The sequence below is a fragment of the Grus americana genome, chromosome 11 (assembly GCF_028858705.1).
Source record: "Grus americana isolate bGruAme1 chromosome 11, bGruAme1.mat, whole genome shotgun sequence".
In the NCBI taxonomy this organism is placed as follows: domain Eukaryota; kingdom Metazoa; phylum Chordata; class Aves; order Gruiformes; family Gruidae; genus Grus; species Grus americana.
In genome coordinates, this window is record NC_072862.1 from 17,684,408 (window position 1) to 17,707,614 (window position 23,207).

A 23,207-nucleotide genomic window follows, 5' to 3' on the forward strand; every position below is an offset into this window, starting at 1 on the left:
AAGGAATGAAACCCAAGGCTGCCGCCGCTGGCACCACTGTGTTTGTGCTATTGCAAACAATTCACACAAAGTCCTGGATTTCCCTCTGACCCATTGTTTGTGTTTAAGGTATTTCATGAAATGTAAATGTTAGTCCAGTCTCCTTTAGAAAGTTTTTTAAGTGGCTAGAATCATGGAAGGATTCTGTAAGCTGTACTGAAATGATGCTGCTTTTTCATGGTACTGTCCCCTTGTGTTATTTCAGGTGACTGTAGAGAAACTGATGATCATGCCACACATTGTTACTATGGCTAATCAGATACTTACCATCAACATCAGTGAAGATGTAAGTATGAATCAAAACCCTTTTGGTCAAACCCTCCTGCGCTAGGAGAAAGTCTGGATGTGGTTCTGAACAATGTGGTTTCAGCCCATCTCTGCTTCCTCCTCTGCTTAAAAAACTAGACTTAAATGAGGTCATTGAATTAGTTTGCTTCTTATCGAACCTGTGACTCCACTACAAGGCTTGACAATTTGTGCAGTTGCACTTGATGTTGTGTACCATCTGTTTCCTGCATTTGCTTTATGTAGTTGATAGAGTTTAATGGGCTAAAACGCAGATAAATTATTTGTGTTTCTGCATCAGGGAAGAATTCTGATGGATGAATCAGGGATCCCCTTAAACATGCGAGACATTGTGGCATCAAATGGTATTATTCATACCTTGGATGGCATCTTCATCCCTCCCTCAATAATTCCCATTTTGCCTCACAGATGCAATGAAGAGCAACATAAAATTGTGGTGGTAAGTCAGCTTCTCCCGTTCTCACACTAGTGGTTGCTGTAGACCCCACACTCGCCTGGAGGGACAAAAGCAGGCTGTGTAAATTGCATTTGGGAAATGTATTCTCTCTGAGAGGTCCTCTGATGTGAACTTAGGCAGTATCAGCACTGTCAGTATTTCTTCTGCTAGCACTTGGCACTGCTTTGCTGGCAATCAGCAAATGTTCCTTGCAGGTGGTTGTTCTTGCCTTGCACCCATCCTACCTTTGATTCAGAAGTACATTTGCCTTTTCATAAGGCCTTATACAATCTTCTTCACATAATAATTGCTAACTCAGCTGACAATGCTTTGTTCTCATCGCTGTCAGCATTGGTGTCCTGTAGTCTGGACGGGAAGCAGTCATTCAGTAGCAGGAGTTACAAATGCTGTGTGATATTCTCACCTGAATAGTTTTGTATACCTTATTTTAGGTGCTTGCTCTCCAGTTTGATCATTGGTAGGTTACTGAAGGAAGAAGATGAGGCTCTGAGTAGGCAAGAAGTACCTGATTTGGAGAGACACAGTTAATCCCAAGTGGCCAGAGGGTCCACATAACTTGCTGATTTAGTGAGGCCTGCTGCATGGATGCCCAAAGTGTTTTCCAGCAGACCTGCATGTCTGGTGGCTGATAGACTCACAGGGTGGAGACAGACCCCATCTTGCAGTCAGGTGCAAGCATCTCCTCGGGACAAAGGAGTCATTTTATTTAAGTAGTAAACTTACCCCATTTTGGAGTATAGAAACTCTCTCTTAGGAATGTTTCTGATACATGTCATGATGTTTTGGATATATACTGGGAGCAGTAGCTCTGTAGCATTCTTGGCATGGGAAATGGGTTCCTTTGAGAAGATTAAGTTTTCCCCTCTTGTTTTCTTAACAGGGCTCTTGTGTGGATTGTGAGGCCCTCAACAACAGCATTTGCCCACCCGGCAGCAGAGAAATGGTAAATATTTGTGGTTGGTTTGGTAGTTTGTTCTTTGCATGATGACATATAGACACACTGATAGTTTCTAACCCAAGCCACTTTCAAATAAGTAGAGAGCAGGAAAGGCAACCAGTAGAGAGGCTTGTTAGAGGATACGTACTCCCAACATATCCGTGCTCCGTAATCCCAGACTGTCACCCACTAACTGTTCTGTGCTATTTCTTATTCTGAAGTCTGTTTGCTGAACCAACGGAGAGAGCTGTGAGACAGTCTGGGCTAAATGCAATTGTCAACTTGCAGATTTAGCGCTTCTGCTGTGCCTCAGGCAGAGCTTTCCTGCTCACATGCTGAGTCTGCCAGCTCCTCCAGACTGATAGAACCAAGCCTGATCCCACTAGTACCATCCAGTACTACCATTGCCTGTATCATGGCCAGAGAATCACAACAAGCTTTCTGCACTGTGGAGGACGAGAAACAATTTGTTCTTGGCCTGTGCTCCCTGTTGATTCAGAGATGAGCAGAGCTAGCTGATGGCGGAGTAAGGAGGAGACTGTGTGCTGGTGTTTGAGTTATCCCACACTGAGTTTAGCAGAACAGCAAGTTCCAGGAAATCCCCATGTGAAGGCCAGGCCCAAGATGTTGTTTGTGAAAGCCAGAAAGGTGTTCACCACTGTTAACTGTTGGGTTTCTTCTGAAGAGATCTCATTTTCAGGAGAACTTGCTGATGCAGTCTCAGCATGAATGTCTGAAGTAGAACTATGCAAAATCGCTAGTCACTCATTTTCCTCTCTGATTGAGGCAGGTGAAGCCAGAATCATCTGGGGCCCAATTCTGCCTGTGTCTAACTCCATGGCAGGTCACTGAGTATTGTTCCAAAATTATTTGCAGTCCTTTCCCCTCTCTCTCACTCTGTCTGTCTCAACTCCCTCCCTCTTTTTCCTTTCCTCCCTCCGTCCCTCCCTCCCTCTCTCGTTCTCTCTCTTACCTTCTGCCCCACTCTCTTTCCCTCCTGCCTTCCCCCCCCTTCTCTCTCCTCCCCTCTTTCTTATCGTCTATTTCTACCCCCCCCGCCCTTTTCTCCCCCCTGTCTCCTCTCCCTCCCTTTCTTCCCCTCTCTCCCTACCTGTTCCCCTACTCTCTCCCTTATCATAGACACTATTATTAGAACAAAAGGGCAGCACCTTGGCTCAGACTTGGGGACTGCTGGGAGCAAGAGGAAGCCACCATGTGCCTTCTTTCATGATCGGCATGCCATAGCGGTATCTTGTTCACCTTGGCTCCTCTATGAACTTCCTCAGCTCAGAGACAGGCATAGTTGCTCTCTGCAGCAAAAAGAGCAGAGGGGAAGGTAACAGTGCTGATGACTTGTTTTATTTGTGCAGGAACCAACGCTCTTACCAAAAGAATGTGTCTACATCCATGATCCACAAGGCCTGAATGTCCTGAAGAAGGGGTGCGCCAGGTACTGCAATCAAACTGTCACGGTGAGTGTGATGGAAGACCACATTCCCTTTGAAAGGAGCTCAGCTTTGCTCTTCCTCATTCATCAGGAAGAGCTCTGACTCCTTGAGCTGAGAGAGGGCTGGATGAGAGCAAAAGGAAAGCTGTCCCGTGCAAAGGGCTGTCCCCAGAACCATCACATGAACTGGCTACCTGCTTTTTCTTTGGCAAACAGAGAGAACACAGGGTCCCAGCCTGCTGCAAATGTTAGAAAGCAGCTCAGTTAAACCTGAGGACAATAAATAAACAAAATAAAGCATGCCAGTTGCAACCAGCCAAGCTGGAGGAAGCCATGAAACAAGTGGTGTGGTGTTAGCTGTGGCACGTTTTCCCTGAGAGTGCCCTGGTTTCAGCATTTCTCCCAAAGGAAGCTGAGCACAGGGAAAGCACTGTAAGCTGTGAAGTGATTGCATCCTGTTTATGAAACATTGTCAGATGGTTCGGGAAAGTCGCTCTTAGCGAGTTTATGGACCTCACATTTGTCTGCAGCTCCTGAGCTGTCACAGTGCCAACTAGATGGAATGATTTCTGAGTGTCTCATATAGGATATAGTAGGAGTGAGTGGGCCAGCACTATTAAAGAAATAGAAGCTCATAGAAAACATGGACCCTATTCACTGAAATCAGAGAGAGAGCAAAAAATAGTGATTTATTCTGAGAAGAATAGGTTGGGAGCAGAAAGAGGGGTACTGTTGAAAAATTATTTAAGTGCAGGAGCTCTTAGAAACAGAGATGCCAAATGAGACAGTCCGTTTCAGTCCATGACAGGGAGAAGGAGCAGAATTTCAGAATTGTGAGGGCAAGAGGACTCCAGGCAATTCGTATTTATCACATCATACTTTACTGATTTTGCTTTTGTTTCAGAAACCTGGATGCTGTAAAGGATTCTTTGGTCCAGACTGCATGCCGTGCCCAGGGGGATTTTCCAGTCCATGTTATGGCCGGGGAAATGTAAGTATTGAATATCCTGCTGTGTTGCAATGAGCAGTTGAGACAGGGTGGTTAGAGAGTGTAGTTGTACAACTCAGAGTTTGTGCTCCAGGGCTAAGCCTTCAGTGGTGGCAGCAGAAGGTCCAGGGAGAAGGGCATGTATTCATCAGAGGGCTTTCTGTCTTGAGCTCTAATGTGAATCATGTCATGGCTGTTGGGGACAGGTCTGGCTGTGTGGAATTTTGTATTACTACCACCATTCTTCAAAGTCCTGGGTTTTACTGCAAGTGTCAAAGTGCCTTTGATAGATATTAACACCTTAGCTTTGCCTAGGTTCCTTGAGTTTCAGTCACTTTGGTTTTCTTTTTCTTTTCCTTCCAGTGCAGCGATGGCATAGAAGGGAATGGCAACTGTCACTGCTTTGAAGGTTTCAAAGGAATAGCCTGCCACATCTGTTCAAACCCAAACAAGCATGGCGAGAACTGTGACCAAGGTTGGTAATTCTGATGGAGAGACTAGAGGAAAACGTGGGGCAAAGGTATAGTGCAGGTTCATGTATCCTGGATTCCCTTCTGGCAAGACCAGCGTCACAAGGAAGTGACGGACATGTCATCATGGGTATCCCTTCAAACAACAGTGGAGAAAACATGGCTGGTATGACATTGGTGATGGGGGTCTTGGAAGCATCAGCCAAATGTAGGTGTGGGACTTTGATTTAGATCTCTCCTGCTAGGAAGGAAAGGACAGTTGACAAGAACCTTGAGCTTGATAGCCTAAATTTGAGCCTGTCCTTAGAGCCCATAAAAAACACAGACCCAGGCAGTCACAGGATCTGTTCCCTGGCCAGGTTTTGAGTTCTGATGCATGTGTCTCAGCAGATGTCCCTCTGTCAAGAACAAACGGGATGATCATTTGGTGTCACAAGAGGTTGTGAAGGACAGTTGGGAATCTACAAATCCACTGTGGTGAATTCTGCACTTTTGGTAGTTACTGATCTTACTCCATGTACTTGACAGATTGTGGCTGCATCCATGGTGTCTGTGACAACAGGCCTGGCAGTGGCGGTGTGTGTCAGTCCTGGTCCTGTAAGGAAGGCTATACTGGGAAATTCTGTGACAAGACATCCAAGAACTGTGGCCCAAGTGGGCTGTCCCAGTACTGCCACCAGAACGCTGTCTGCAGCCTCAATGACACAGCAAGGTCAGTCTTTCTGGCATGGACATTCAGGTGGGCACATTGTCATTGTACAGGCACACAGCAGCTGTGAGGCTGCCAGCCCCCTAATTATGTATATACGTCTATGTACTTGTTGCACAGGATTGTTTGAGCAATGCAGCCAACCTGCTAGAAATCAAAGTCAGGTTCTTGCTTGCTTGAGAGGCTCAAACTGCCTTCTTGCTCTCTGCTGGCTTTCAGAAGGGGCTGCTCTATCTGTGTCCCTTTTATGCTTATACGTTTAAGGTGCATCTGCTTGGATGGATACGAAGGGGATGGGTTTTCCTGCCAGCCCATCGACCTGTGCAGTCAGCCAGAACGAGGAGGCTGTTCGCAGAATGTAAGTGGGGTCAGACTGTCGAAGTGTGGAGAAGCAGCTCCTGTCAATACAGCAGGGATCCAGGGCTCTTGGGACTGTTACAGATTTTTGCGTGCTAACTTTCCCTGGCTGTAAGATGGGATGGAGTAACAGATACCTTGACACAGTTGTCATAAGGGTGTCAATCATTTGGTGCCAAACTATGACACCCCAGAGAGAGTTTGATTGGTCTGCACAGATATTTTGGCAGCCACAGAGATTAGCTGCACAGATAAGTTTTGTTTTGTACTGATTTTCCCCTCAAGCTCTTCTAATGTGTGTTAGTTTCTCTGTTGCTGTGTTCAAGCTGTAGCTTAGCTGTAAGCTCCAGCTCATATTTCTTGTAACCGTCAACACTACACAGTGATCCCTAGTAAAGAACTGTGGTACTTTACGACGGAAATGACTGCCAAATGGTCTGACCTCATCATAATTTAGACCCCTCAGTGAGAGGAACACATTATGCCATGTAGAAGGAAATAGGATGGCACTGGGTACAAAGTTGGTCGTTCCTGAGAGGGATCTGTCCTCCATCATTGATTCCATCCCACATGTCCAGGCAGGAGATTGTGCTCCTCCTCTTCAGGGAGTATTTCTTCTGTAATGGAAGAGCTTTTCAGGATGGTAAGGAATGCCCTGGGAGTTCTGAGCCACCCTAGACACAAGTGGCTGCCTCTCTGAAAATGCAAAATGTTTCCAGAATTACTTTATTGTAAAGCTGTCTAGGACTTTTCTGGAGAAGATTCTTCCACCCCCAGTGCTGGCATCAGAGTTGATCATTCAGCAACTTTCCTCAGTGTGTTGAGGGAGATCTGTTGCTGTATTTGCACCACACTCCCTCCCTTCTTCTGCTGACTGTAATTCTTTTTCTCCCCCTTCTTCTGGAGGCCCTGTGCACCAGTACAGGCCCCGGCACCGCCACCTGCCAGTGCAACACAGGCTGGACCGGGGACGGAAAGGCCTGCGTGGCTATAGACAACTGCATGCTGGAGAGCAGAGGGAACTGTCACATCAATGCCGACTGCGTTTATATTGGCCCTGGCCAGGTATGATCAATGCTATTCAGTCTGATGGTGGACTTAACATTTCCTAAGCTGCTCTGAGATTGTCAGAAGTAGAAATTGGGCTGGTCAGCAGCAAAGCCTGCTTGTCTGCTGACAGAAACAGTGGCTGCAGCTAAAACCACACAATGTGCTTGCGTGACGTGAGATGCACTGATGTGTTTGAGGCTGCTGCTCTACTCTGAAACTTTTATGCAGCAAAGGAAAGAGACTATACTCCATAATATGGATCGGCATAAGGCATCAGTTGCTGTGACTCCCTTGTTGCCAGATCACAGCATTGTCTCTGGGCAACGCTAAAATACACAGAAGAGAATGTGCAGCTGTTCAGATAGTCCGTGAAGGGAGCTGGGCTGGCAGTTGGGCATCTTTAGATAGGAGGAAGGCACGCAGGAGAGGTGGCTTCTCAGGGTGCTGCTTCTCAAAGTGCTTCTCCCCACTGAGCCAGGGGAGCATTGGACAATGTGCTGAGAAAAGGTGCCAAATCTTTAGCAGATTTTAGTCAGGTGAGATGTGCAAGTGCTGTCCTAACTATCTTAAAAGCAGGAAGCTTTGAAATTAACCCCTCTTCTGCCATTCACTAAGTCTGTGTCATTCCCTGAAAAGCTGGAAATAAAGATGGAAACCATCCTCTTAAAGTGACCCTCCCACAGCCAAGCAGTGCAAGGGATCAGTGCTCTTGAGTAATCGGGCAGCATGTGTGCTGTGATAGAGGATGATGCCTTGCTGAGGAAATAGCTCCACATTTCTAGGTCTTGAGGGACTGGGAAGAAAACTGGGGAAAAATTAATTAAGAGTAGGTTTTGCTGCCTTAGGCCTTTTTTGGGTAGCAAATGAGGATGCTCTGATAGGTCTATAAAATTGAAACGTCTCTTTCTTGCAGAGCAAGTGTGTCTGCAAGAGGGGTTATGCTGGTGATGGTCACAACTGTGATGCAATCAACCCATGCCTTATGGACAACGGTGGCTGCCATGACTTGGTGAGTAGCTGAAGTGCTGTCCCAAGGCTGGCGTGGCAGTGGAGGTTCCTCTGCTCCTTGACAGAGGTTTTTCAGCCACGGCATAGGGAGAATTGCAAGCATTTACGTTACGTCATCTTATTGGCATGCCACTGAGGTGTGATAAAGATTTAATCTGTGATTTACCCAGGCAGATCCTCTGATTTTTGAGTTCACACAACCAAAACCATCACCTAGGCTTTGCTGCATGAGGTATAAATTCAGTGCCACCATAAAGGCAACAGGAGGAAGGTGCTTCTGTGTGCTCCTCTAGCCCAGGCCATGGGAGGCCAGAATTCAGTTCATAGATAGGTGTAACACTGCATAACCCGTGTTTGCTCTCTAATTTCTTCTTTCCTTGTATTTTCAGGCTACGTGTGTACCTCTTGGAGGAGGAGAGAGATCCTGCGCTTGCCCTCAAGGCTATATGGGGGATGGCATAACATGCTACGGGGACATTCTAAAAGTGAGTAAAAAGCAAATGTCTGAGGTTTTCTTGACAGTGAAGTGAAATGGCTCTGCTCTTACTTTCCTTTTCTGTTACCTTAGTTGACTCCTTCTCCCAGCACCAGCCTGACAGCACAGCACATGTGTCTGCCCACACAGAGATACAACTGATGCCAAGGCCAGTGTGTTTGTGAAACCATTGGCAATAATTTCTAAGCTGCTTCACCCCTGTCTGTCCTGTGCAATGAGTCATCTTTTTTTTTGTTGTTTGAAAAGTTTTTCAGGTCAGAGCTGATAGGCCCATTTTCTGTCGTTAGAAATATCAAAGGCCATTGTGGATTCAATCCCTGTCCCTAGTAAACATGAGCAATTGCAGATGAATTAAAAAGAGTTTGTTTATTTTGGAATATATTTTTCTGAATGGCTGGAGTGTGGGTTTAGGAGTGCCCATCCCTCCCCATGATACACAGTGCCTGTAATGGTTGTAAGGCGAGAGAGGAATGTCTAAGGCATTATTGCCAGATTTGATATTGCAAAGGGCTCCTTTCCCTAGCCCTGGGTCTCCCAGCTCTGCAACCCCAGTGCTCAGCAGGGGTAACCCTTCTCTTGTTTCTATTTGGAAGGAGCTGGCCAGGAATTCCCACTTTGCAGGTTTCTACGACTGGCTTAAGGTAAGAACAACCATGGGATGCCTGCATGGTTAAGTTGGGTAGAAGTAAAGTCTCTGTGAATACTGCTGCTAGAGAAAGAGCAACTCCATTTATCTTTTTCGTTAGAGAAAAACAAAACAACAGCAAAGGAGAAATCATTACAAAGCAGACATGTATAAAAGCCTGGAGTTTGTGATAGAATGAGGGTTGTGAGTGTGTTTTGGGGGCCTTGTTTCTAGCACTGGAGGAAGCTGGGGCTGTGTTACACTTAATTTTCATGGTTGTATCGTGTGTAACTCCTGTCCATCATAAAATAGCACAGAAGGGAAAGAAAAAGGGGCAGCATTATAATAGCTATTTTTCAGAAAAGCATGCTTTGAGAAGTTAGACTGTATGTTCGTTCTTTTTCTTTACTGCTTCCCTGTCTATGGTGTGGCAATAACAGAGACACTCTGCAGACTGCAGCAAGTCTGTGGAAGCATGCTATGATGTACGGCATGTAATTGAACTTTAGCTTACCTGCCCTGCTGCGTACATTGCTTTTGCCAGGGGTAATCATGGTCCCTCCCCCAAAACCGATGTTGAGCGTTCAGAAAGAACTTATGGATATGATTGAATGGGTTTGAAGAGTAATTGAAGTACAAAAGTAGGGCTTAAAGCATCAGGTTTTTCCTTGGCAAACAGGTGTCAACTGTTTTGGCTAAACCATCTGTGGCATTCATTGATTGCCAACAGCATTTACCTGCCACACGCAGGAGACTGTTGTGCTGCTGGAGCGTATAGGCAGGATGACTGTTGATTATGTTTGCAGTATAGATGTGGCATTGGCATGTCTTATTTGTTCTTTTTTGTGCTTTGGACAACAGAAATCTCTCTTCAGCATCCCAGCAGGAACCAATGTCACTCTCCTGGTGCCATCGGAGGCAGCTATCAAAAACTTGAGCAAGACAGAGAAAGATTTCTGGTTGACCCCCTACATGCTGCCATTTTTAGTTAGGTATGAGGAGACTCCTGCCTTTGCTTTTTATTGCCAAACAACAGTAACAAAGCCATGAGCTGGATTTCTGCTTGTACAAGACCAATAAAAAGTTATCTTGAGATAAATATAGAAGTGAGATTAAATATCTAGCAGGCAAAGAATTTAGTAGGCATTTAAAACATAACAGGCCACAGGCTATGGGAAGTGGCTTTATTTTTCATGTGTTTGCTGAGGGACATTTTCCCTGCCATGTAGATGCAGATGGCATCAGCATAAGTAATTCCCTCCATGATTCTCTCCACATGCTTAACTACTTCGTCTGAGAGACGTAAATGTTGGGTGGTATGGTGTTTTCTCCCTGTTATTACAAACAGTGCCCTAATATTTTCTTTACCTGCCTTTATTCCCTTCAGGGCCCACTTTCTTGAAGGCGTCTTCACTGGTGAAAAGCTCAAAAAGTATGACAGGCCAGAATTACCCACCCTCAACCCACAGACCAGATGGCAGATAAACACCAACAGCAGCGTAAGGGTTTCTTACAGAACGCACATATACCAGGATCAAATTAACCTGCTTAAGAGCTGCTCTATCCAGTGGGGAGCCTGGACGGGACTCTCATAACCTTTGACTCAGACATCTTTTAAAAATTGTACCCAGATCAATCATGTGCAACTTTGAACAAACAATATATTTGTTTTCAACTTGCTTGGCAATTTCTAATCCTTTTGCTTCTCCGATACTTTTGCAGATATTAACCATCCAGAACGCGAGCATAGTTGTCAGTGACATCCCTGCCAGCAATGGCATTATTCATGTCCTCAGTAAGGTACGTCGGTACATGTGATACTGGGAAATGCTGCAGTTGTAGCAGCACGTTTGTGTTGCAGCATCTGTGATGGGGCCAAGGAGAATTACACGTCTGGACAGTTAGGAAGGAATATAATGGCAAAAATATATTTGGTTATCACAAGGTCCTGACAGATGTTTCCTGTGCCAGCAGTGTTTAATGTTTAAAATATTTGTCTCTGGGATCAGCGGGAGGGGAGTTCCTCTTCTCTTGGCTGACGGAAGAAGAGTTAAGACTATTACAGAACTGTGTAAAATAAGGCCATTTCTAATTGCCTTTCTTGCAAACAGGGCAGGAGTGTAGTGTCACTTCCCCCAGAGCCCCTCACCCAACCTTACTTATGAACTCGCTTTTTCTGCAGGTTTTGTTGCCGCCTGTAGGAGATATCCCACCAAGTCCTCCAGGTCTGCAGAAACAGCTTGAGACTGTTGCCTCATTCAGCACATTCAAAGACTTGCTACAGGTAAGCAGTTGACGTGAGCATTGTTGTGGTTGTCAGAACTGTCTTTTGAGCAAGCATATAACTTACCCTCTACTGGCGGGCCAAAATTTGCACTGCCTGGTGAGAAAAGAGAGACCACTTGTTTCCTATCATTCCAGAGTGTTCTTCTAGGAAAGCTCTTCTGAGCAGCCAAAGGGTTATATACCTGCAGTTAGATCTCTGTATCATTGGTACGTTACTACAGTGGAAGATGACCTGTCTACTGCAGGTGCTCTCATGCTTGTACAGGACAGAGGAACCTAGAGGAAAAGGAAGGCTTGTTCATAATCGAAAAGCTGCACTTATGTCAGCCCAGGAGGAGGAGCAAGGAATTAGACGTGTGTGACTGAGTAGAAGTTGTATATCCCATTTCCAAGTATTTCCTCTAGCGCTCTTGCCTTTGTAATTGATTTCATGTGTGGTTTTGTTTTTACTGAGTACAAGTATAATTGCTAATGGTACTGTTTCGACATTTTTTAGCAATATCAGCTCATTGGAAAAATCGAGTCCTCTGAAAAATATACAGTTTTTGTTCCTGGAAATAATTCCATCGAGGAGTACTGCCATGCTGCCAATGTGACACAGTTGGTAAGCTCACTGCTTGCTTACAATTTGAATATATATGGCGGTAAGTGCAGGGACATGTACACTGTCAGATCATAAACTTGAGTTCAGTGGATTTGAGCATGGAGAGGAGAAGCATATCTGATGCTAAAATCTAGGAGAAATGTGGCAGAGAGAAATGAGAGGGTTTCCTGGGGGGTTGCAGTGGGATCTGAAAAGAATATTTGGACTCCAAATGCAAATTTCTGAGTAGATTTGAATCCAGATAGTTGCCACAAAATGTTCCCCTTTCTGGTTAGCTGTGGCATATCTGTGGCAATTTTGAACCCTTTGAAAGGTTCCAAAAAACATTTATGACTTCATCCAGTTACAGAGTCATCAGGTGTGATCAGTCATCTGTGATAGGGCATTACTAAGCATTGTGGACTTAATTAGCTGCTACAGATTGCTCAGGAACTCTTCTCATGCCATATCTATGACTGAATTGTAGTCTAGGAAGTCAAGAGTCCTAACGTTTGGGTTTTTTGCTGATTTAGGATAATGAGACAGTGCAGTACCACATTGTACTGGGAGAGAAGCTCTTGCCTGCGGACTTGAGAAGTGGAATCCATAAGAACAGCATGTTAGGGCTCTCCTACTGGCTAATGTTTTATCAAAACAGCACCCAGGTAAGGAGGGAAGACTGTTCTGCCACTTGAGGATCTGGCTAGACCTATCACTGTCTAAGGCTGGTGGCTGGATACACCCATGTCTGTTTTGGACACCCTTACAGTTTGCGTGCTGTGGCTGTCTGACAGCTGTCAAGCAATCCATGCAAAAGGAGTTGAAGGTTGTCGTCTCAGCCATTTCCTTCTCCTTTGCAGAAGTTTGTCAATAATATTCCTTTGGATGGAAAATTTCTTGAGACGAAGAATGGCATGTTGATCGGGGTTTCACAGGTCCTCCAGATACAGAAGAATCGTTGCACTGCCAATACCACCACCATACAAAAGGTAATGACGATTGCCAAGGAGCCGACCACCGTTTCACAGGGTTTCTCCACCTGCTGAACCAAACTGATGAATAGCAGAAGACGTACCTTGTCTCTTCCATATGGATGTGACAGTAGCTTGTGATCTGACCCCAGAGGAGCCTCATGTGAAATGGGACATCATGGAGATGATGTCTTGGCACTTCCTAGCCTCCGACTCTGTACTTCTAATGCAGCAGATCTGCAGCTCTTGTGCTGTATGTAGCTCCCGTGCCAATCACGTTCAGTTCACTTGCTGGGACTCTCTCACAGTGCCAACCATGGGGCAGGCTGGTGCAGGGTCTGCCAGATACTCAGCTGTGCAAGGAGAATCCAGCCCGATCCTTGCACGGCATGACCACAAGCTCCCCTAGGAAATGCTGTGGTCCGTCTAGGAGTCATGGCCCAAGTCCAGCCTGCATGTATCTTGTGGCTCTTGGCCATCTGAAGATTGCAGGGGCAGAGTGAGGCAGGCCTGCCCTCTTACAGATCAGAAAAAAAGTATTTGCAGCCTCGCATGAAGGAACTCCAGGCCTGCAGGAAGCCCTATCCCAGCTCAGAGACTCAGAAGAGGTGTAACATGGGATCTCTTCTGGTTTGTTTTGTGGTACAGTCTCTGGAGTGCAGAAATAAGACCTTGTGTACACCACTGGAGTGCAGAAATAAGACCTTGTGTGAAGCCTTTGATAGCAGCCAGGACCTCACGGTCATGCATCATGATTTTTCTTCTTTCGGTGTTTTGAGCCACGGAGATAAATACATCTTTGTCTTTGTCCCAGCCAGCAGCCTGTACAGCACCATTTGTAATTCAAGATTAGTGTCTTGGTGTCACGTGGGTAGAGGGCACACATGTGACTTGTCCTGTTCTCTGTGCCCTAGTCAAGATGCGGCAAGTGTGAGAAGGGGATCAAGTGTCCTCCTGGATCAGTTCTTGTGGTGAGTCTCTGATTCATGTGACATCTCACGGACTGTTTGCAGATAATGCTTTGATGTCCTTTTCTTGCTCTATAGATGTCATCTCAATACCTGAAAAAATTGTGCCCTTGAATCTTCTGTGGCTCATTCATTAGCAGGGTTTATAAGAGAAAGCAGCCACCAAGGGAGGTTTACGCAGAAAAAGCAGAAACGCGAACCACGAAGCTCCTTACAGAGCTGGAATCAGGCTATGCCTGAATTTCAGGAGCTCTTTAGAGCGTGCAGTGTGGGGAGTTTCCCCCCTTAGGGAGGAAAAAGAGATGTCTTTTTTGATCTATTCTCTTTTGACATTATCTTTAAGGAAAGCCAGTTTAGGGGTGCCAATAGCAATTTCCCAGCCTGAACTGTTGATTTATTCACAGAGATGGGCTGGTTGTGCCTGCAGCTTGTTTGTGAGTGAGTGACAAATGTTTCCAGAGAGGAAAACAACTAAACATTTCATCTCCATGCTGGCTATGAATTGCCTACCAGCCACATCTGGCTTCTTAGGCTTCGTTACTTTATGCCAAAAATTTTCCAATTACATTTTCTCAGTATTCATACTGACACGCATACCGTGAATTTGGTAGGTAACAAAATAGACAATGTGTAGTGACCTCACATCTAGAGATGCCTCATTGGTTTCAGCTCTGGGAAGTCCGAATTTTTAGGGCTGTTCCTGTAGCATAAAAACCATTATTCTTCTGTTAGGCAAGAACACCGCCATATGCACCAAAATGTGCAATCTGTCTAAATATTGTAGTATCTTCTGTCTGTATCTATGTTAATTATATCTGCAGGAATTGCCAGGCAGCAAGAATCTTGCTCGCTGTGAATTACGCTCTGGGGATACAGGAATACTTGGCTGCCATTTCACCTGTGCAAAAGTTTCTCTGGTAAGAAAAACATTTGCCTAAGATTTGTTTTGACAAAAGCAAGATGGGTATTAGAAATACAGCCATGAAAATCCAGCCTGTGCTGAAGTCGTGGCTGCATTTGTGCCATTGTGTAGCTGAGACTGGTCTGGTCTGGGAGTCGCTCTCCATCCTGGAGATAGAGGGCACTGGAGAAAAAAAAGCAAACCTGCGGAAATGTCTGCACAGTGATGGATTGTGGTCTGCTGCTTTGGTATTGTTGCTTTGGGTTTTGTCCTGCAGAGGAAGAGAAGGAGTTGAATGTTTGTAGTCTGGTTTCCTAAGGAAATGAGGCATGAATGATGGTATTTTGCTTGTGCATGTGCCTTCCCGAATAACTGATGACTAATTGGAGCCGCACTAAAGGGAGGAGCAGATGGTCTCACAACTATTATGGCCCCCACCAGCTTTATGAAAATGTGTAGCTGGGAGAAAACACTTGAAAAGGAAATGGTAAAAGAAAGACTTGTGTGAATTTGACCCCTTATAGTTATTGAAGCATCTCCCTGGAAAGTTTAGTGGGAATGGGAGTTTGAGGAGAAGGGAGAGAGGGAGTTGGACATGCAGTACTCACATGCAGAGCTTCAGTCAGCACTTGTACCTCACTGGGCACTCCTGTTTGCCTTTGCTGGATGATGTTTCTCTTCATCTGTACTGCCTGACTTGGTCCCATCATGGTTGCCTCCCTCCATGTGTAGATGCAGAAAGAAATGAGAGCAGTTAAATCAGGCTTATGAACCGAATCACTGTCTGGCAGTCTCCTGCCCAACAGTCTCTCACTAGTGGGACATGGGCAGGAGATAGGCTGGATGAGCACAGCACTGACCATTTGCTGTGTTACTCACCAAATAGCCATTGTTGTTCAAGTGGCAGTGCAGAGCTTTACGTGAGGCTCTGGGCAACAGAGCACCCCATTTTGGGGGGCTCACTCGGTCCTACCTGTGCACATCTGGTCCTTTCACGCATTGTCAGAAGTGATGGCTATTGCATCATTAAAGGAATAGAGTAGCTTCCACAATAAAGCTGTACCTTGTCTATGCTGCACAAGACAGCTCATCCCAACCTGTTCTTGTTGGTTCCCCAGAGGTCTGTCTGCTGCCCTGGCTACTACGGACACATGTGTGAGATGTGCCCAGGGAAGCCAGGCCAGTGGTGCTCCGGGAACGGGGAATGCCAGGATGGCATCGAGGGCAGTGGAGAGTGCCGATGCCTGGAGGGTTTCCACGGCACTGCCTGTGAAATGTGTGAAGTGGGCCGATACGGAGCTGACTGCAAATCAGGTGACACCAATGGCTACTGCAGTTTGGGTCTGGATCTGCTGTCCTGCTTGCAAGGGGAGAAAAATGGCCATGTGTTAGCTCTCAGGAGGGGTGGTGGGAGGGAAGAAATGTCCCGAGACCTCTGAGACAGGCGAACGACTGCCAGGCCACTGAGAGAGGAACGGTGGGAGTGAGTGTTTGTGGTCAGCCAGAGGAGTGGCCCCATTTTTCATCTTCAAACCAAGGCATGACCAACTGTGCTATGCTGCTCATCCTGCTGCCTCTCAAACTATGGACAGTAGAGGTGGGTGGTCCGTTTCTAGGCTTTTTGGCCTAGTAGTGAGGGAACAAGAGCCAATACTCCTGTGACATTTTCTTTATGGCAGTTTGATGCTTTGGATTAGGAACAGAGCAGCCAGTGAAATGGCAGTGAGACTCTGCTTGTGAGACCTGGTTGGTCTGACAGTGATGAGTGTTTATATTTCCCCTGCAGAATGTGCCTGCGACAACGGCATATGTAACGATGGACTGCAAGGGGATGGGAGCTGCGACTGTTTCCCAGGATGGAAGGGCCCTACCTGCCAAGAAAGTATGTGAGCGTGAAGGAGCCCATGGTGTAATAGTGCCTTTTTGGCAGAGAAGTGTTAGCTGAGCAAGGTGACCACAATTGGATGTGCTTTGCATCCCCTCAAAAGCTTATCAGACTGTGCTAGCTCATTCCTGCACGCAAGCTGAATTTGTGGTGTGACTTCCCCAACAGCACATGAGCCCTGGAGTTACTTGGGTGAAATTCACATAGGGAAAAGCATATCACCTCTTTCTGTCCCCACTGAGATTTGAGGCACCTCAAGAAGAGCCCCTCGCCCTGGGAGAGAGATAGAAGCTCCCAGCCACATTAGGTTGACCAGGACTCCTGTTAGTTGCCTAAGAAGGTGGCAGGGCTTGATCTGAAGCCTCCAAAGGGCCCCAGTGTGTCTGCTGAGTTGCTTTTTCTGCTCACAGATTGATTTAGGTGAGCTCAGGCCATGGTCTGCAATTCTCAATGAATCTGTCTTTGTGTGTCAAAGTAATACGTTGAAGATGGTTGTTCCTGGGATTTGGGATTATGATTACCATTGGGGTGGGGGAGAACCTGAGCTCCTAAATACTTTGAGATTTTAAAGGCTTGCACACAAAGATTGAGTTGTGAAGTAGCGAAATCAAATGTTTTGGGGCATTTAGAAATGGAAATTGAGTGGAGCTGTCCTATCTAGTGTAAACGTAAAGCATGAAACAAGTTCATCTTTTTGCTTCAATGGGACAAAGCCAAATGATCCTGTATGTCTGGATTAATGAGGTTTCCGTCCTTGTTTCATTCCTAGCAATGTGGAGATCATGCAGGTAGAATCAAATTGAACCATTAGTTCAGACAGAGAACATCGAATTCACTCCATTGCAAAGTGCCAAAACATAAATTCCATGAGGTTTTCCTGCTGCCACGTAGGACATGAGAGCTAGCATAACTGCTGGTGTGTCCCATCACCAGTCCGGGCACCACAAGCATGGCAGCGAGGCTGTTTGCAGCGTCCTTTACTCTAGATGGCAGAAACGCCTCCAGCAAGTGCTAAATTGAAAAATGCCAAGTCATGTTTGTGGTTTCTTTTGCAGGAATTGAGATTGACTTATGCAATAACACCTGTCATCAAATGGCCAAGTAAGTACAGACAAGGGGCTGGGTCATTCTGAGAAAGCCATGGGTGTTTGTGTGTGTTTTACATAGAGCTGATTCTGTGTTTAGGGCTTCACAGAGGGCTGGGAGGAGTTGCTTGCTCATTAAAGGTGCATAAATGTCACTTCCATCCTGGGAACTCTCTTTGGTGCTAAGCCGCATCCACTTTCCCCAAGGATTTTGTCTGTCTGAGCATAAATTATTTTCAAGTTCCGTCTGCATGTGTGGATGGGAGAAAGCAGAGACTCCAAGGTACTTCAGGTCTGGCCTTATATGTGGAGAAAATCAAACAGCCATTTACAAGCCCTTTCTGCCTTGCCAGCCTCCACCAAGGAGTTAAATAGGCTGATGGGCCGTGATGACTCCCTCTTGCTGCCTTCTCCATCCATTATTTGATCTCGTATTTTGTGGTACCGGGACGCAGTCATCTCCATTGCACTACGCAGAAGCACATGGGCACGGTGAAGGTGCACAGTGCGAGGTGTGAAGCCTGTGCCTGGATGCCAGCTACCTGGCCAGCATGACTGACGTATTTGGTGCTATAAAGAAATACACAGCAACTTCAGGCATGTTCTGCCTGTGGTCATCGTGGTCTCTAACTTGCACATGCCAGACTTGTATAGTGGTTTCCACTGGCCGAACAAATCAGGAGGTGTCATCACTGATTATTTATCCCTTTCTTGTTTCAGCTGCCTCAATAGTTCTGCAGATTCCCCACCTACATGCTCCTGCTCTGCTGGATACACAGGGAATGGGACCCATTGCACAGGTATGTCCAGCAAGTGTGGGCAAGATTCAAGGCTTGCAAACATCTGTTGAGGCTACACAAAGACAAGGGTCTTGTTTGTGATATAAATTGTATGATGTTGCCAGAGAATAGATCATTCAAATCCTTTTCCTCTCAGCCATCCACCATGAAGTCTGCCATCCTTTGGAAGAGAGGTTTTCCAGTTTGGAACTTTACATTGGATGCTCTTGATGTTGCTAGAACCTGTGAGTGAGGGATAAAAAGTCAGGCAAGTGTAGCAGAGCAGTTCTTACTGCTTGTGGAGAGAGATGCACATGAATGGGTTGCTTTAGTTCTGGTATCACAGCAACAGCAGCAAAGATAAAAATTTTGGCCATGAGTCCCTGGAATATGGATGCTTCAATTCCCTCGAATTTTGTGTTCCTCCTATTTGTTGGCCATGCCAATATCAGGTAGAAGCAGTGCAGCAGTTGTGCCAAAATGAGGCAGGATTTCAGCATACTGCTCTAGAGCTACAGACAAATCTGGTCTATGTTAAAACCAGACAGACAAGAGAAAAACCACTCAAAGTGATAAAATTGTAACAGTCAAATCAAAACACTGTTAGACATCACAGTTTCTTTTCAGTATAACTCTTGTTTGAAAATGAGGGGAAAAAAGAAAAAAAAATTACGTTGTGCAGGAAAATATTTTTTTTCTGATCTAACCATTAGTCCTCAGTGAGCAAATGCTGTGACAGAAACGTCTTAGTCCAGTTTGGGGGTTACTTAAGCTCAGCATGACTTTTGGACTGGCCTCTCTCAGATCCAAATGAGGCCCCATACCTTTAAAGGACATAGTTTCATCAAGAAATGAAGGGATTTTAATAAGATGTTGTGATTTTTGTTAAGATAGATGACCATTTTGGCACAGTTCATCTTTCCTAGCTCTGAGCTGATTCTGCTACTCTTGTATGTGGTTACAGAAATAGACCCGTGCACTGTCGATCATGGTGGCTGCTCTGTGCACGCTGTGTGTACCAAAGTGTCCCCAGGAGAGAGAACCTGTGTTTGCAAGGAAGGCTACGCTGGAGACGGGACGCTTTGCATGGGTGAGTGCTCATTGCATGTTTTGGTGGTGGTGGTGAGGCACATCATCTTTGCAAAGGGGAATTTCAGGCTAAAAGCATTAAAATTTCAGGTTAAAGTGTTGAATAACTCAATTCTTCTTCCACTCTGTCCATGTAGTGATTATTTCAAAACCAGTAATTGCTGGCTGATCTTGATTCAATTGTGGTTTAGCTTTTTGTCAGGGTGTATGCACATATATGTGTACGTGTGTACATAGATACCTGTAGGTATGTGCTCAGCATTCTCTCAAGTCATGATTAGCAAGGTGGTCATCGCTGTCCCAGCACAGTGCCACCGAAAACTGGGCAGAGAACCCACACTGCCCTTGGCACCTGTCTCACTGGATGGCCTCAGACCAGTGTTTTGGTCTCAAACCAAAAGAGCCCTGAGAGGTTTCTTGCCCTGATGCATGTCATGGGGAGGTGCAGAGACAGAGGGTGAGGGCAGTCTCCCACAGTGCTGCTCTGAGGCGAAGGTGGAGCTGTGGGAGTCCTGTCCTCTTGTATCCTTTAAAGCACACCCAGGCAGGACTGGAATTTTCTGTGGGCAGATTTATCACAACCCAGAGACCCACGTGTGCCAGGAATAGAACTTGCAGTTGTACCCTATTCCTTTGCTATCACAAGTCACTTTTCCACCAGAATGTTTCCCAAGCTGGAAAGATCCTCCCTGTTGCTTTCCCAAGACCTCTTTGGGTCACCAATTCCCAGCTGCCTTGAGCAGCTCTCGGCAATAATGTGGCCTTATTGTTTTGCTGCAGAAATTGATCTCTGTCTTGAAAGCAACGGGGGCTGCCACACCAACGCAGAGTGCATTAAAACAGGCCCGAGGAAGGTGAGTGTGTAAGATGGATGCTAGGGCAACATTACTATGGAGGTTGTCACAGCTGTGTAATTCTCTTAGAGACGATCCTTTCCACGGCAGTGCCTTGTGCTTATTACGTTCCACATAGAAAAGTTGCCTGGGAAGGGCATGAAAAGATTGCTGTTTCCTTGAAAGCAGATGCCTTCTGTTGGCCAGAGGCTGGAGGCAGTCTCAGGTTATATTTGTTGTTGACACAAGCGTGGTTATTCATGAATGTAGCGATGGGTGATGTACTACATGCTTTCCATCCAGCTCAGCCATCGCGTGTTTTCCTTTGTTCAGTTCAAGTTTCAGACCGAGCCTCTGTTCTCCCTCCAGGTTGCCTGCAACTGTCTTCCTGGTTACAGTGGGGATGGAGTGAGCCAGTGCAACCCCATCAACTTGTGTGAACAGGTATGTCTGCATTTTGCTATTACCAGGGGTGAAGGCCACAACCTTGAAGCATCCCTTTCTCCCAACAGTTAACAGCAAGAACAGGGTTAGCCTGCTTGTTTAGAGCTGGCTATCTTGCCTTTTCAGATACCTAAGGGATTTCCTAGTGTGTTCCGTTTCCCTTGCCTATCGCGATGACCCGCAAGAGGCCATCTGGCACTCCCTCTTGTGAGAGCAGCGGTGTGGAAACAGTGACATAGGGTTGGAGGCACGTGGGCTTGTTTCTCTGCATCTATTTTGTGTGGAACATGCTCAAAAAAGCTTAAAAGTAATCTGTGCTCACAGCATCACTGCCATGTCAAAATCTCTCCCTGAATCATGGCATGATTTTGTCATCACTGGGAGTTCCAAAGTGAGGTGTGAAAGGCTTGTTTCATGGGAGGACTGGGTGCTCAAAAGCCCTTGAGGATTTGGGTGAAGTTTATCTAAGGCACTAGACAGATGGGAGGAATAGTTTCCTTTCCACTGGGCTGGATGTAGTCAGCAGCTCCCTCAGGCAGGCGGCCGTTCAAATTGTTGGTGATGGCCCTCCATGCAAGCCTTTCTCTTTTCTTGCTAGAACAATGGAGGCTGTAGTCCCTTTGGGCTCTGCAAGTACACGGGCCCTGGCACTCGAAACTGCTCCTGCTCTTGGCACAGTGTTGGAGATGGCTTCACCTGCCATGGCAAAGTGTATCAGGTGAGAAGCATGCCCAACATCTTTCATGTTCAGGGCCCCTGCTCTGCAGCAAACCGCTCCCTCCCCTCCAAGTGTAAGCTGCCGGTGAGCAGACCTGTAGTGTCATATTGACATGTGTGTGGTGTAGGACCGGAGACGGGTGCTTTGAGGCAAACTGTCCGTAAATCATAGGTGTATTTGGGGTGCCAGCTGGGGGAGACAATCACAGTAAAGTGACCTTGCTCCAAAGGGAGCTGCGATGCAAACACTCTGCTGCTCTGTCACAGCATTGGCCGTACCTCCAGGGTGCTGTTTTCTTAATATGACAAGCAAAGGGGAGTAAATTTTTTTTTTTTTTCCAAGGGAACCCATTTCACCCAGTCTGCGGGAAAAGGGCAGGTGTTCCCTGTGGCCATGCCAGGACTTGGGATGCAGTCTGGAGGGCAGCAATCTGGCTCTGGCTCTGTTGCCAATTCAACAGCTGTCCTTGGGCAAACTGATGACCTTTTCTGATAGTGGCAAATAAAAGCTGTCATGGCCATGGCAGAGCCAGGAGAAAAGAGATGGATTCAGTTCTGTGCTTCTGCTCTTACTGAAAATTAGTGTGGTAAGGAGAGGGAGTTTGCTCTGCCAAGCCTGTGGCTGCCACTCTGGTCAGCATCCCAGAACTGGTAGTGGCAGTACAGCGAGGTTAAAGCAGATATTTTGTGAAGTGCTTGAGGTGTCCCATAAGCACAGGGGCAGTTAAACCTATGAGACAGCTGCTGCAGAAGTAGACAGCTTTCATCTCTCTGCCCTCTCCATCTTGCAGCATCTGTGATGTGAGTGGTCCAGGCAGAGGTCACTGCCTGCTTTGTAACCTCCACATCATCTGTGCCTGCAGTGCTGGCAAGAGAGGGAGGGAAAGATCGCTGTGATGTGTCAGGAGAACCGATGTCTCATCGGGGTGGGAGAGTGACCTGGAGTGGAAGGAGCAGGTCACTGTGCTGGCTGGTGAGGAGCAAGTGGAAGCGACTCTGCTAACACCAGCTGTTTCTCTTTTTTGAAGGAGCTTGGAAGGACTGAAGACGCATCCGTGTTCTTTAAGATGATACTGGTTGGTGACGAACAGCTCTGTCCTTGTCTCTGTGTAGAAAATCCCACTTAGGATTTTCTGCAAAGGGTCTTTCTAACTGGAAGCATGTTTTCTGTTTCCCTTCCCACAAATGGTCTTCTGCCTCAGGCGGAAAACATCAAGGAACTCAGTGGGGCAGGGCCTTTCACTGTCTTCGTCCCACGGACAGATTTCATCGGAAACACCACAACAGTAAGTGTCCTTCCACCCCAAGCACTGTCAGGTGTTTGGCAAGCTCCAGTTGTGCTAATTTTCCGTCTGGGGCTGTTCTGCCCAGTTGGTCCTCCACCAAGGGACCTGAATGCTGGTTTTGTCAAGCTGGTTGAAATTTCCCAAAGCTCTCAAATGGTTTTGTGCGTTCACCACATTTTGGGGGGGACTGGCTTTTCTGCAGGGATGGGTCAGAGGGGGCTTGGGCAATCCAGGTCTGCCCACCCCCCACAAGGCAAAGTTCCTCCAGTGTGATCTGATTCTTGTTTTCTCTCTGTAGTTTGAGGAGTGGAGGAGCAGAGGTCTCCTCCGGGACCTGCTTCGGTACCACATGGTGGGTTGCAAAAAACTGCTGTCCAGTGACCTGGAAGCCCAGGAGTCCCTGACATCTTTATCTGGCCACAAAATAAAAATCACAGTGAAAGAGGTAGTTCTCTGCCACAGTTTCCTTCCCTGTCCCCCTTGGCAGGATG

At 46.5% G+C, this 23,207-nt stretch overlaps 1 protein-coding gene across 3 annotated transcripts in view; it reads left to right on the plus strand.

The window, feature by feature from the left end:
• Positions 1-23,207, plus strand: part of STAB1 (stabilin 1) — a 58,087-nt gene that overhangs the window by 24,280 nt on the left and 10,600 nt on the right. For all 3 annotated transcript variants that reach the window (XM_054838368.1, XM_054838366.1, XM_054838369.1), the window contains 32 exons: positions 245-325; positions 626-784; positions 1,683-1,745; positions 3,110-3,211; positions 4,091-4,177; positions 4,538-4,649; positions 5,173-5,356; positions 5,618-5,711; positions 6,617-6,775; positions 7,674-7,769; positions 8,158-8,253; positions 8,858-8,905; positions 9,751-9,881; positions 10,277-10,388; positions 10,612-10,689; positions 11,072-11,173; positions 11,672-11,779; positions 12,292-12,423; positions 12,619-12,747; positions 13,644-13,700; positions 14,519-14,614; positions 15,717-15,912; positions 16,385-16,480; positions 17,539-17,584; positions 18,289-18,368; positions 19,312-19,437; positions 20,217-20,290; positions 20,639-20,713; positions 21,312-21,431; positions 22,459-22,506; positions 22,633-22,716; positions 23,015-23,161. In XM_054838368.1, coding sequence (XP_054694343.1) covers positions 245-325; positions 626-784; positions 1,683-1,745; positions 3,110-3,211; positions 4,091-4,177; positions 4,538-4,649; positions 5,173-5,356; positions 5,618-5,711; positions 6,617-6,775; positions 7,674-7,769; positions 8,158-8,253; positions 8,858-8,905; positions 9,751-9,881; positions 10,277-10,388; positions 10,612-10,689; positions 11,072-11,173; positions 11,672-11,779; positions 12,292-12,423; positions 12,619-12,747; positions 13,644-13,700; positions 14,519-14,614; positions 15,717-15,912; positions 16,385-16,480; positions 17,539-17,584; positions 18,289-18,368; positions 19,312-19,437; positions 20,217-20,290; positions 20,639-20,713; positions 21,312-21,431; positions 22,459-22,506; positions 22,633-22,716; positions 23,015-23,161 — 3,318 coding nt within the window. The remainder of the gene's footprint in view (positions 1-244; positions 326-625; positions 785-1,682; positions 1,746-3,109; positions 3,212-4,090; positions 4,178-4,537; positions 4,650-5,172; positions 5,357-5,617; positions 5,712-6,616; positions 6,776-7,673; positions 7,770-8,157; positions 8,254-8,857; positions 8,906-9,750; positions 9,882-10,276; positions 10,389-10,611; positions 10,690-11,071; positions 11,174-11,671; positions 11,780-12,291; positions 12,424-12,618; positions 12,748-13,643; positions 13,701-14,518; positions 14,615-15,716; positions 15,913-16,384; positions 16,481-17,538; positions 17,585-18,288; positions 18,369-19,311; positions 19,438-20,216; positions 20,291-20,638; positions 20,714-21,311; positions 21,432-22,458; positions 22,507-22,632; positions 22,717-23,014; positions 23,162-23,207) is intronic.